General features: G+C 33.6%; 1 protein-coding gene across 1 annotated transcript in view; it reads left to right on the top strand.

Annotated features, from left to right (window-relative positions):
- Nucleotides 1-15,034, top strand: part of CSMD1 (CUB and Sushi multiple domains 1) — a 1,059,051-nt gene that overhangs the window by 762,816 nt on the left and 281,201 nt on the right. Inside the window, exon 11 of the mRNA XM_058802826.1 lies at nucleotides 13,939-14,042. Coding sequence (XP_058658809.1) covers nucleotides 13,939-14,042 — 104 coding nt within the window. The remainder of the gene's footprint in view (nucleotides 1-13,938; nucleotides 14,043-15,034) is intronic.

Raw genomic sequence — 15,034 nt, 5'->3', positions numbered from 1 at the left:
TGTATTTTGCATCAACTGGTGATGCATCCTGAGCAGTGCAGGAAACTGGCATTCCTCTTGCTGCATACTGATATGTCAAATATCAGTCATAAAAAAACTGTGACATATTGAAATAATTGGAAGAAGGTGTGTCAGAAGTCCAATGCTCTAATCAAATTTTCTTTTATCATCTTATTAAATTCTGAAAGAAAAATTTGCAGATCCCACAGAATCAGTCTCACTCAGATGGATTTTCTTTCTAGCTTTGTTACATATTTTGTTACAGTATTATGGTTTAAATTGTCTAAATTTTTTCAGCAATTGGGGAGGAGAAGAGAAAACCTTAATGATTTAATCTTGCATAGTGTCACACACCATGGCACAAAACTCGGGTGCTATATAATTGCATGACTTGGAGTTTCTCAGATGACTGCGACTGATTTCTTTCTTTGGATTCTTAAGTATGTTGGGGTACATCAAGTTCATAGTTGTGCACTTAATTTGATTTTGTAAAGTTCTGTGATTTCATGTAACTGAAATAATAATAAAACTCTTTGTACTATGAATATAAAACATTTTATGGCAGGGAAATAAATAGGTAAAAAATTATTGGTAAATGAGAGAATGTGAACAAAACATCAGAAGATTTAGACATCTTTTGGCTTGCCATTTATCACTATATTTCATAGGACAGTTCAACTATTTTTGTAGAAAGGATTATATGATGGAGACAACACTTCGCTTCACATATTGAAGCAATTTTGTTTAATTTGTACTTCAAATGCATATTTAATGAGGATAGAAAACATAGCTATAAAATATCCAAATTAATTTTGCATTTCTAATTTTCAAAATCATATTCATTAAGATTGTTTCACTGTGAAACAACTTGTGCAACCTGATGTAATATTAAACAAGTATCTTCCTGAAATTATTTCAGTAGCTCTCCGCTTTCATATTTTTCTGTAAAGGTGCCCGGAGTCTTAAGTACAGTTCTTTTATTAATTTCCATTCATGGCAGAATTGGACAGTTCACATTATAGATTTTTTATTATTCCTGCAGTCATTTAAGAGTGGTGGAGAGGGAGATATGAGCTCTTCTTCCTGGAATTCAGGGAATTGTTCAAAGCTGTGCCAGGGGAGGCTTAGATTGGATATCAGGAAGCATTTCTTTTCCAACAGGGTGGTCAAACAGTGGAACAGGATTCCTAGAGTGGCCCTAGATTATACCCAAAGCCTGTCAATGTTTAAGAGGGTTTGACAAATGTCCTCAATAATATAAGTTAAATTTAAGTCAGCCCTGAAGTGGTAAGGCATTCTATTCTATTCTATTCTATTCTATTCTATTCTATTCTATTCTATTCTATTCTAGTCTAGTCTATTCTAGTCTATTCCATTCCATTCCATTCCATTCCATTCATCCTACCTTTACTATTCTACCTTTATCTCTTCTATCCTGTCCTACTCCTAGCCTAGCCCAACCTATGCCTGATAACAAAGTCCATATTGCATGCATTGTTATAAGTTATTGTCTTAGGGCAAAAAAGGTCACCATTGTTATTAAGCATAGAAGATGTCAAAGAACATTTATTCCACTTTAAATTTTGTTTTATCTTGTTAAAATTACATTTTTCATTTTCATTTCAGGTTTTTACAGATTTAATATCATTTCTTGGTCAAATATTAAAAAGTGGTTTTAGACTTTAGAGATATTTTGTGATTTGCTTTTGTTCCGAAATGCTAGGACACAATTTTATTATGGTTTCTCAAGCTCTTTGGTATAATGCTGCTACTGTTGCTCAAGATAGATAAGTTTTTCTGAGAAATATACCTGAACATGATTTATCAAAATGCTTCCCTTCAGCCTCCAAAACTGCATTGTAAAGTCTCATTCTTCATCTCTTTGAGATAAAATTATATAATGACAGTGTTAGGATTTATTCTAAATATTAAAAAAATGCATGCATTGCTTATCCATTGTTATAGAAAAAAAGGAAGAAATTGCAGGAACATCAGAATACTGAGGTTTCAATTAGTTAAGCAAGGAAAAAAGGAATATATAACTCCACCTAAGGCTTTTTGGTTTGCAGGTGTCATTGACATTCAAGTCAAATTTTAACTGTTCTTGTATCTTAAAAGCTACTTCATTTGGTCACTGACCCAGCTTGTCTCAAGTACGGTTTACGTTGCATTTAATTTTCTAGACAATATATCTTCATGTTTCTATGTCAGCAAGAATTTCAACAAGAAAATAACCGAGTACACATATTTCAAGAAAAACCCTAATATTTTTAATTGGTCCAAAAGTCTTTGAAATCCATCTTTAGAGATATTCTTCCTTTTTCCCTCCACTATTTTATTGATAATGCAGTTTGCTATTGAGTATTATTTTTTTAGTAAATTATTTATATGTTTCACTCTGATTTAAAAGTAAGTCATGTAATATTGCAGAGGGAAAAATGCATGTATCCTTAACTACTATTCTCTTTACATTTTAATGGTGTTTTTACATAATCTCCTCATTGAATATTCATCACAGATGATGTCTTAGCAAACTGACAGAAACTGTTCTGTTTACCCATTTATAATTTGAATTAGAGCCAAACAATATCTTCCACCCAAATGTGTACTTACTGGGCACTATGATCTGCATATTCAAGCAGATTGCTGTATGGTTTTGATACTAATGACCAGAGATCATCTTTACTGATTCCAGTACATTTCTTATGAGGTCAAGAACATTGCAGGTCAAGAACAGCTCCACTCAAGAGATTATAAATGCAAGGACATAAAATCAAGGTAAACTCTAAAGGAATCAGCCTGTAATCATTAAAGTAAATCATATTTACCACTTCCTCTTAATACATATGAACCTCATGGCAAAGGATGAAAATAAATATATTCATTACCACTGAGATGTAAGGGACATTTTCATCATAAGTATGGAATTTGAGAAAGTACATTGAGATGTCAGAGATTGGATTTTAAAGCCAAGACAGGTAGGCTTTTATTACCAAAAAATTAAATATGTAATTATGTTTTGTGTTGGGGTTTTTAGTTTTGGAAATTTAAACCATGCGAAGCATTGCTGAACAATGTTCAAAATGTATGTGCTGTCATCACTATTGTTATTTTTATGGCTTTTGGGAGAAAGAGTTTTGTTTTCTCCCTATGATCTCTAAGAGAAGTTTAATATTTACTGTAGATGAATGTGAATGTCTTCGTAAGTCATTTTATTAGAATTAATTTTAATGTTTCAATTCTCCTACATAGTTGTGGTAGGTTGATCTTGCCTGGCTGCCAGGTGCCCACCAAGCTGCTTTCTTGCTCTTCCTCCTTATCAGGCCAGGAGGAGAAAATAAGATAAAGAAGCTCATGAGTCAAGGTAGGGACAGGGAGATTGTACACCAGTTAGGGAAGATAGATTCAACTTTGGGAAGATTAATTTGCAGACAATTAAACATAGAGTAGGATGGTGAGAAACAACAATAAAAACTTTCTCAAGTCAAACTCTTTGGCATCCTTCCTGACTGAATGATGAAAAGGTGTGGAGAATATGGGCTGCAGTCAATTCATAACAGCTCCTCTCTGCCACTCCTTCTTCACACTTGTACCCTGCTCTATTGCAGTGTCCTTCTTTTGGGATAGTAGTCATTCATAAACAGCTTGAATGTGGTCCTTCCCACATGCTGCTGTTTATGGCTCCTTTCCTTTTTATTTTGTCATGTAAAAGTGTAATTGTAAATTACAAAGCTTTTGTCACACGCTAAGATTCTTATTACTTCCTAGACAGCAGGTTGAATTGAATTTTAGTTTAGGAAAACAATAGTAATAATAATACAGAGAATTATTCAGAAAACAATTTGGTTTTTGTTTCAAAAGTACACTTGGGCCAACAAGGCATGTTGTTGTATATTTTAAAAATAGAGTAGGAAGAAAAGCTCTAAAGAAAATGCAACTTTCAAAGTCAGTTTAATTTAATGTATTAATATGAATGCCAAAATTTCATATTCATAACTGCTTCCTATTCATAATGTAAGCACAGGGAAAAATTATTTACTTTTTTTTCAGAATGAAGTTAACCTCGATGTATTTAAACTTTGTAGTGTATAACACTATCTAAAAACTTCCAGATTTATGTAAAACCTTGGTGCCCTGACAATTCAATTTCCATGTAATATTACTGAGATTTTATTACAGAAATATGCATTCATTCTTAGTTCCTTCATTCTCATCATGTATATAAATGTTTTGTATTTATAAATGTATATACCAGCAGTTTATATGTTCTAGCATTATAAATAAGAGTTTTTCTATATGAAGCATGTGTTTTCTTATTACACCAAACACTTCAGTACATCAAAGATAGAACTTGTTTGTCCATCCTCAAGTATCTGTTATGGTATGAGATGCTCAGGTATTCAAGGTGTTATAAACAAGGCTGATGTGTATGACACAGGAAAATCCATGTCACTCTAGAGAGGACGACAAGATGCAAACACATCTTGTATGGCAGAAAATATCAGAGTGTGGACATCTGAAAGAAAGAAACACTATATGCTGACACATTGCTTCGTTTTCCCCTTAAAATTCCATAAGTGTAACCTTCCATTAGCACAGTAAACATACCTGCTTTACCAGAGTTTCTAACTTGGTTCAATACAGCCCAGAGCTTTCCAATCTGTATTTTAAAAAGCATTGAACAGTAGTTGTATGCATATCTAGTGAATTAATTGAACTGTCACATTCTATTTTTCTGAGGCATTTCTTTCTATGAATATTTTGGCATCTCCTTGGACCTATGGAGGTTTTTCAGTGTTCACTTCAATTGCCTTTTTGCACCATACAGTGTGATGGCAAGATGTGTCCCTTCTAAAAGAAATAGTTTGTGCTCTTGGAACTATTATGCCACAATAACAAGAAACCAACAAGCTCAAGTGCTCTACTTCTCAAAGAAAACTGGTGGTTTTGGACCTTTCAGCTACTATTGACAGATGGTTACTACTGCAGGAAATTATCCTAAAAATAAGTTTCATAGTGTTAGAATGCATGAAATAAAGGATTTACCCAACATGTTCAACCAAAAATAATATTTGAACTACTAGGTGTGTATGGATTTCCCATAGTTAATTCTTTGTTTAAGGTCACAAGTGCAAATTTGCTTTGTTATTTTATTAGTTTTATGTCCTGGCCATTCCACCGACCCACATGTCATACAAAGGTATTTGAATTCCTTTGGTGAATATTGTACAATGATATTTGAGTTAGGACACATGAAATTCATTATATTTTTTTAAAGTTTTCTGAAATTTGAATATTTGCCATACATGATTCATGTTTCACATGAAGTTTAAGTAACAAGAATTTAAGTGTCAGAAAACTCTTGAGGAATTATGCTTTTAAATAAGTAATTTTCAAGGACTTGAAATTAATTGCTTTAAGGACTACACAATAATAACAGGGCTGGGATTTAACACTTCAGATTCCCACTTATGGCACTTTCTAGAGAATAGTTTGTGTATAGATGGATATACACCTTTGATACTTAAACACTTCTTCATGTAGACCTTTCTTTCATGTGCTCTATCAAGATTCATCTGCACTTTGAATTAATCAATAAAATTAACCTACTCCTGAAAGACTTTAGGAAGAAAGACAACAGTCAAATGGAGTAAAGTCAGTATTTTTCTCCTGCTTAAATTTTTAAGGCAAAAAAAATTGGTGTGCTCATTTAATAAGTGATATTCTCAGCCTTTATTTAAGTCAGAGTTCTTATCTGGTAATTCATGTGATATTAGTTTATGTGTAATTTGTTTTTAAAAAATGCTAGCTGGAGCTTTTAATTTTCAAATTTAAAGAACATTATTTGCAGACCTTGTTTTGAACAACAAATCTAAAAGTATTTCTTTAAAATGTTTTGGAAAATATTTGCAGTAATAAAATTAGCACAATCAGAATTCTTTTTGATAAATGGCAAGCAAATAGATGCATTTTTTTTTATTTCATTTCCATTTTTCAGCTTAAAACAAATGACACAGTGTTTCTTTAAAGCTTGTATTTCCATATTTGTTTCCTACTGACAGTTGGAGCAGCAGCAGTAGCAAAAATGAAAGCCATATATTTGGCATTTTTCTTTGGCAAAAAATGAGAAATAGATCATCCTAATATATCAGAGAGTTGTCTAAAATTGTCCAAAAGTTATAAATTCCAAACTTTTAGTGTGAATATATGAATAATTATCTCCTCTTGCGATTCTGCTTTTTATTGTTTTAATTTTAGCTTTCAAACCTAAATCAAATTGATTGATAATTCATTAAAAATATGGCTCACATAGATGTGAAATATTCAGGGGACTTTAATTTTAATGCTGTATACTATTCTGTGTACATAGAAATGGTAACATATTTGTATACATATCAAACAAACAGAAAAGAGAAGGAGGAAAATGTTTTAATGATTAAGATGGCAAAGTGAAATTCGACATGATGTTTAGGCACTGTAGCTGAAGATTGAAATCTAACTTGGCAACAAGCTGCTTCTCTAACTGAGTAACAGATTGTGGCAGCTCTGTTAACTCTGAAATCATCATTATGGGATTTTTTTTTTTTTTTTTTTTTAGCGTCTCCTTCTACAGAAGAAACTAAACTGTGACTAAAAATGTGTTCATTCTCTTATTGTGGATGTATTTAAATTCCTTAAGCAGATGATTAGTTATAGATCTATTTTACATAATTAACAGCTACCACTAAAAATGGCACTTCATAGTATCAAGAATTTTATTATTCTCATTTTTACATTTAATTCTCTATCTTTTTATAGGTCTAGCTTCCAGCCACTGTATGTCCATCCTTTCTATCCTATATTTCAGAAAGTTCTTCCTTATTGGAGTAGCGTAGGATTAATGTCAAATCACTTCATAACTTTTACTACATAAACAAAATGAGCTGATTTTTCTTAAGATTGTTCTTATTGTTTTCTTCCAAAGATCCCTGATTATTTGGCCTTAATTAATTTACTGAGGAAGGGCTATGTCGGTTATGACAAGTACATTCAAAGTTATCTATGTTAAAAATGGCAATCCAATGAAAGAAAAGCTGTGGGGAAAAAGACAGTCTGTGTTTACTTACCTGAAAAATGCTCCAGGCATGGGACAATCACCTGATAATAGTCATTATAAAACAAACTTTAAGATTATTATTATTATTATTATTGTTGTTGTTGTTGGGATTTTACTTTTTTCCTTCTTTTTATAAAACAGCATCAGCATTTTTGGTTTTACGTTATTACTACAATATGATATTAATGTTATTTCCTTCATATCTTTGTTTAATTTCTACCAGGTGTGGTTATTAGGTTAATTTTCAAGTCATTAGTGGAGGCTAAAAGGAAAATACATTCCTGAGAATGAGGAATATAAATTATAATGTCAATATTGAAAAATAAGCAAATTTATTTTTATAAATGCTTTTTAAGTAATTACAGTTGTTGGGATAATGGCAGTACCAAAAGCTTTTAACATTTTTTTAAAATAATGAACAGAATAATCTAAATTTTTTGCAATAAATTTGTAGTCACTTAATAAAAATTGGAGGTATTAAAATTTTACAGGATAGGACTTTGTATTGGCATCAATTTTATTTCTTCTGTTTGGAGCCTATCTCAGCCTGGTATTTGCAAGTTATTAATTTTTCATCTTATTAATTGCAGCTTTACCCATGCCAAATTATAAATAATATGACTGGGATAAATATTTTACCTTTTTTAAGGGCTTTGAGGGAAAAGGAATAACATAATTTACAAAGGAATATGAAAAAAAAGTTATACCATCTTTCATAATACATCACCATAAACCTTCTTCATTAAGAGTTACCTAGTTTTATTACTATATATAGTCAATTTTTTACATTTCCTCTTCCTCTGGATTTTGTCCATAATTACATTGCCACTTAAAAATTCAAGAGATATCACTGTAGGAGGGGTGGGCTAGGGAAAGAGTGGAGTTTTGAGAGTTTTCTCAAAAAAAACATGCTTCCATGTGTTCTCTAATACTGGCAACATCTTTTGAAATTGCTTCTATATTATGTTGTTCTTAAGTAAAATAGGTGCTCCAAATCTTAGGTTACAAATCTGCTTTCAGAATCTGGCTCCATTCTTCTAAAAATTAAAAAAAGAAATTAGAAACCTGAAAGACTGGATTAGTATTTCTATGTTTAAGTCAATATTCAATAAAACTTGAATATTTATGTTATTTTTGATATTTACATAGCAGCAGAGAGAAGAAGCAAAGTAGTAAAGTACTATTACATTTGAAGGAAAATACTTTTACATTAAGTACTGTTAAATTTGTCAATTAAATGGAATAACCTATTACAGTTTCAAACAGCTTTTATAAAAAGACTTTATAACTAACAGCTTTTTATTATTTTAAAATCTCTAATCATGGATGCTCAGGATTGTTTTGTTTTCTGATTTTAATGTATGCTACTGTAGTTTTTCTCAGGCAACAAATTGTCTCACTGTATTTTCTCATTTTTAAGAGATGTTCCTACAAGCAGGTCTTGGGTTTTTTTCTTTTTTTTTGTCGTTGGACATTTGTTTGTGTGGTATTCTTTTTCTTTTTCTTGGTTTGGATTTGTTTTTTGTGGATTGTGTGGGGATTTTTTGCTTGTTTTTGCTGGTTTGTTTTGAGGTTTTGTTTGTTTTTCTTTGTTTTCTTTAGGTTTTTGGTGTTTTTTTTTTTTTGTTTGGGGTTTTTTTGTTTCATTTTGAGGGGAGGATAAGATACACTTCTATTAACATTGATGCTGTTTTGAAGTTGTTGACTTGATCTGCTTGTAAATATCACAGCTGTCTTATGAGGAGTTTTCTTCTTGCAGTTTAGAAAAAAATTCACTGCTCTTGTTTAAATACTTTCTCTTTACTTAATGCATACATTTATAACATATATAAGTAATAGTAAAATAGGTCCTGTTAGTAGTGAAAGAACATGCACACCTAGGTGTTTTGGAGAGGTAGCACTGCCGTGTGCCCTATTGCTTCCTCCAGGCAGAATGTCCATACAGGCATTTCCTACAACTCTGGTGCTGTTTTTATCCATTGCTTGCAACAGCAATTACGCCAGCAGAAACATGAAGTATGGGAGTATCTAGGGTAAAAGAAAGTGTTTCAAATGAAAAACTAATTATGACAAATTTACTTGCAGAACTTTTGTATACGTACCTCCTTAGGTGTCTTGTATTTTTAAGCTTTTTCTTGTTTTCTGTTTTCACAGTCTATTTATCTAATAAGAAGTAATCATTCTGAATTGCTTATAAGGGAATTTTGTCTCATACCTTTCAGAAAGCAAATAGGATCATTCTTCTGTAAGAAGAATGTAACTGATCATCCAGGAATAAACATAATATGTTTGGAAGCAATTTTCATGTTTCCAGTTTTTCTAAATGAAAATTAATTCTTTTCTTCATTTGATCTGTTCATATTAAGCATATGTAAATTGTGATGGTAAAATTAGTATTACTGGAAATTTTAATTGCAAAACAAAACTGAATCTGGATAAGTACCACAGAGCTGTTTTTTTCCTCCCTTGGTATATTAATCAGTATTGTTAAACCCCATATGAAGTATATGGTGGTATATTGTGATATTATTGAATCCTCATAAATTTTTCCTATGCAGTACTCATATCTATATTGAAATATAGGTACAGATATAGATATATCCATATCCAAGTTGTCTTATATTCTTCAATCTGCCTTCTAACAAATCTTAAAAGTTATTCTGACAATTCAAAGCTTAATCTACACACAAATTTTAACCAAATAGATATGGGTAAATTTAGTTTCTCATAGTCATCAAAACTCCCATATAGTCACTAGAAACAGTAATTCTAAGTGGTAGTTTGCTCCACCGTAAGACAGGTGATATGAATTGTGTCAGGCCAGTCTCACTTAAGGGCTTGGTAAAATTTTGGAGAAAATTATTCTGGGAATTTTTGAAAAACACCTGAAGGACAACACAGTCAATGGTCACAGTGAGCAGTTCTTCATGGTCAAAGTTCTTCATGTCCTGCTTCACATACTTAATTTCCTTTTATGATAGGGTAACCCACCTGGCTGATCAAAGGAACCCAGTTGATGTGATATTTTTGGATTTCAGTGTTTTTTAATACTGTGTTTCACTGGATCCTTCTGGACAAAATGTCCAGAACTCAACTGCATAAACACATCATGTGATGGGTGATCAACTGGCTCATGATTTGGACACAAAATGTGACAGTGACTGGGGTGACACCAGACTGGGGACTTGTCACTAGTGGTGTTCCACAGGGCTCCATCCTCAGCCCAGTTCCCTCACACATTGTCATAAATGAGTGGGATGCCGGGCTGGAAGGAATACTGAGCAGGTTTGCAGATGATACAAAACTTGGAGAAGCTGTTGACTCCCTGGAAGTCAGGGGGGCCCTGCAGACAGAACTCAATAAATTAAAGTACTGGACAATCACCAGCCATAGAAAGTTCAACTTGCCATAGGAAGGCCAAGTGCTGGATCCTACACCTGGGATGGAACAATCCTGATTGTATGTATAGATGAGAAACTGGAATCAGAACTCTGGAAATGGACCTGGGGGACCTGGTCACAGAATCACAGACCAACAGAATGACTAGTTTGGAAGAGACCTTCAAGATCATCAAGTCCAACCCATGCCCTAAACACCTTAACTAAACCATAGCACCAAGTGCCATACCCAGTCTTTTTTTGAACACATCCAGGGATGGTGACTCCACCACCTCCCCAGGCAGGCCATTCCAATATTTTATTACTCTTTCTGTGGAAACTTCTTCCTAATATCCAAACTATATTTCCTCTGACACAGCTTGAGACTGTGTCCTCTCGTTCTGTCAGTTGCTGCCTGGAGAAAGAGACCAACCCCCCCTGACTACAGCTGCCTTTCAGGAGTTGTAGAGAGTGGTAAGGCCACCCCTGAGTCTCCTCCAGGCTAAACACCCCCAGCTCCCTCAGTCATTCCTCACAGGGCTTGTGTTCCCAGCCCCTCACCAGCCTCGTTGCCTCCTCTGGATGTGCTCAAGCATCCCAATGTCCTTCCCAAACTGAGGGGCCAGAACTGGACACGGCACTCCAGGTGTGGCCTCACTAGTGCAGAGTACAGTGGGAAGGATGACCTCCCTGCTCCTGCTGGCCACTATTCCTGATACAGGCCAATAGCAAGCTGAATCTGAGTGAGCAGTGCCCTGGCAGCCAGGAGGGCCAACCCTGTCCTGGGGGCATCAGGCCTAGAATCTCCAGCTGGGCAAAAGAGGGGGTTGTCCCTCTCTGCTCTGCACTGGGGTGGCCTTACCTCGAGTGCTGGGGCCAATTTTGGACACTACAATATAAAAAGGACATTAAACTTTGAGAGAGCATCCAAAGGAGGGTAGCAAAGATAGTGAAGGGCCTTGAGGGGAAGCTGTGTGAGGAGCAGCTGAGGGCACTTGGTCTGTTCAGCCTGGGAGAGACTGAGGGGAGACCTCACTGCAGTTACGGCTCCTTGTTAGGGGAGGAGGAGGGGCAGGCACTGATCTTCTCTGTGTGGTCACCAGTGACAGGACCTGAGAGAATGGCCTAAAGATGTGTCAGGGGAGGTTTGGGTTGAAAATCAGGAAAAGGTTCTTCACTTAGAGTGTGGCTGGGCAATGGAACAGGCTCTGCAGGGAAGTGGTCACAGCACCAAGCCTCAGGCACATGTTGTGACTCTTGGGGCTGTCTTGTACAGGGCCAGGAACTGTACTCAATGATCCTGGTGGGTCCTTTCCAACTCAGGAAATGTTATGAGAGAAAAGTGCCGTTTTCTGTCCACTAGCTGTGAAAAGAGCAATGATTAGACTGGGTGCTTACTGTTTACACATTAAAATTTAGTTTCTATGAGTCAGATTCAATTTAGTGAAGGAATTAAATTTAGTCCTCTTAGCCCTCAACCATTTAAAGATCTTTCCAAAAGATTTTATGTGTTAGCATAGAATAACAATTATCACAGAAATGGAGATAACAAGATTTTGTTTAATATTGTGTAATATATCTTCACAATGTATCTCCCATAAAGGAATGTTTCTTGTCACATTTCCTATATGCTTAGCCAGAAGCTTAAAATTTTCATTTATGTTTTATATGCAGTTACTTTTTTTTCTAACTTATTTTGGTATTAAAGAGGTAAACGTTCATATTTGTTTTTAAATTTTTGTATAAAAGAATTTGTGAGTCTAACCAAATGAATTATTTGGAGTCAAACCAAATGTATCATGTAAATAATACATTATCTTATATTTTCACGGAATTCTATTAGGTTTTCTCCTCCATATGAAGTAATAGTTGCATTAAAAGTCTTGCAGTTATTTTTTTTGCCAGGAACAACTCTTTTTTTGTGCTTCTACATAATTTTTGCTTCCTTTTGTCTTTGTTAGTCTTGATTTAATAATTAAATTTTGCATGTTAACCACTGATATAATTTAGGAATACTAGAAGGTACACCAGGAGAAGATGAAAATGTATATTGTTTTATCTGAAGCATGTTGCCTGAAAATCATATGATTACTGTAACAATGGACAACCAAGGCATGAGACCCCACTAGCAGGGCTTTAGGAAAGGCAGAGCCAACCTGATCTCCTTTTAGATGACCCCCTTAGTTGATGAGGGAAAGGCTGTGGATTTTCTCTGCCTGTAGGCTTTTCTTTGGGTTACAAACAAAAGCAACATAGCTCAAGGTAAATATCACCTAATCCAGTGGTGTAAGTTCCTCTCTACAGTTCGTTGTACTAGACTTTTCCAATTCCAACACAGAAATGAGGCGGCCTGGCTTTCTTTTTTAATACTGAGAAAGTTTAAACAACTAGCTTGGCTTGGATAATGCTTTTTTAGAGGGCTAAAATTTGATTGAGATGCATTCTGCCTTGATAATCATATAGCAATACATTTAAGTGGATGGAAAGTGTAGTTTTTCCATGTGTTTCCTCCAAAAAAGGAGCATAATAAAACTTCTGCTGAAAACTCAAATCTGACCCAAATTTTGTTTCTAACCACAAAACAAAAGAAAAATTAACTGCATCACATGCAATGGCTGATGTTATCTGAGAGCTTATCCAGGAATATCTCTAAAAGTTAGTATAAAGATAAAATGAATAATTTTGTGGAAAATCACTGACTGCACTATCGTGTCAAGTTTTTTGCAGAAACCTTTTGTATCCAATTACAAAAAGGTGCAATGTCCTGATATATGTGTACATATATATCAGCTGCAACTACTTGCCAATACTGAACTCTAAAATTGCTTGTCTTAGAATTGTTCTTTTATAGAAACTAAGTCCATTTTCACACTTTATGTTAAAAAATTAAAATTTTGTAAATAACTTTTCAAAGAACTCTGAGAGTTACATTTGTAATTTTCTTGGCAATGCATGACTAGACATTATGTGGAATCACAGTTTAATGTTAGTAATTTATGCAAGGAAATTCATGCTTTTGAATTTCTTTGAACCAGCCTCCTCTATCTTTTTATGAATTGGTAGTTCAAATGTTCTACCTTGTTATTTTATGATCCAAGAGATAAGAATGTTTTAATATACTTCCAATACTAGCTCTTCAATTTTTATATAGTTAAAAAAATATATACATACAATATATATAGAGTTAGAAAAGGAAAATACTTCAATAATGAACAATTACCACCAGTTAGTGGTGTCTGGCATCTTTGTATCTTAGCATGTGATACTTCTGAAGCATTATGGCAGTGACGTGCTCCTAAGCATGAGAAAACGCAGAATTTTCTGCACTTGTGGTCTTTCTAGGTATCTTTCAAAAATAATTATTGCATCATTATCTGATTTATAGCAGGCAAATAACTCAAGAATTGAACAGGTTAGATAACATGTGGGAATGTTTGAAGTAACTGAGTTATTTAATTTTAATAGGTGATAAAGCTTGCTTTTGAAGAGTTTGAACTGGAAAGAGGCTATGATACTCTTACTGTTGGAGATGCTGGGAAAGTTGGTGATACCAGAACAGTGTTGTATGTGTAAGTATACAACTTCCAAAATTTTTCTTGGAAATGTGCTGTCATGTTGTTTCTTCCAGGCCAGGATATATCTACTTAAATTTGCAATTTTAATGTATGGAACTTGATAATTAATGTAAGCTTAAAATTCAAGCACCATCAATGAAAATTTTTCATTACAAAGTTTGCTCCAAATAATTAGTAGCATCTTTATAGGCTTTAACATTAGGGACTCAAAACTGCAAATTGAATTTTTAAAATAAAAAATAATACTTCCTTTAAAAAACAACTACCTGTATAACTGGAATTGTATTCACAAGCAATTAAGGGAATTAAAAAATAAAAGGTTCAGATTGCAGTGAACAGAAGATACAACTTGTGTAAAAAAAGGCATTGATTGATTTAAAATTTTGAATATTCAAAATTGGATTTGTTTATAAAGTTTTAATGAAAGGACACAGTCTACTTTTCAGTAAATTTAAACATGCTTTATGGAATAATATAATGTAATATATTGATGGTGTAGGAATTTAGATAAATTTGAAGGAAAATTCCAGACTAGATAGCTACTTTTAATTTACAGCTCTTCAGTAGTGTCTGGACTAATGGAAATAATAGAATCCTGTACAGATTAATTAATCTCATCTACCTTAACCATCTCATTTTTGTTGCATATGCTATTTTTTTCTTACTGCATAATGAGATCTTGTGGTTAACAAGATATTTTGGCTGCCACTTTTAGAGGGTTAAGTTATCATGTGAATCCTGGTCACCAAACACAGAACAAAATTACAGATTTGATAAATTATCAATGACTAAATAAGAGAAATTAGCAGCAATTATGCCATAATAACATTACTGTCTTTATCCAACAGATAAAAATCTGTTGTATAAAGACAGTATTGAACACATTTGATAAAAAAATCCAATGTAACTTTATATTTTGAGAGAGTTTTAATTCATAAAAATAATTGCCATTTAGTTTCCTTTACTTATCTATAACAAATGAGTGC

This window comes from Ammospiza caudacuta, chromosome 3, assembly GCF_027887145.1.
Source record: "Ammospiza caudacuta isolate bAmmCau1 chromosome 3, bAmmCau1.pri, whole genome shotgun sequence".
NCBI classification, from domain to species: Eukaryota; Metazoa; Chordata; class Aves; order Passeriformes; family Passerellidae; genus Ammospiza; species Ammospiza caudacuta.
This window is presented reverse-complemented; position numbering and strand designations above follow the sequence as displayed.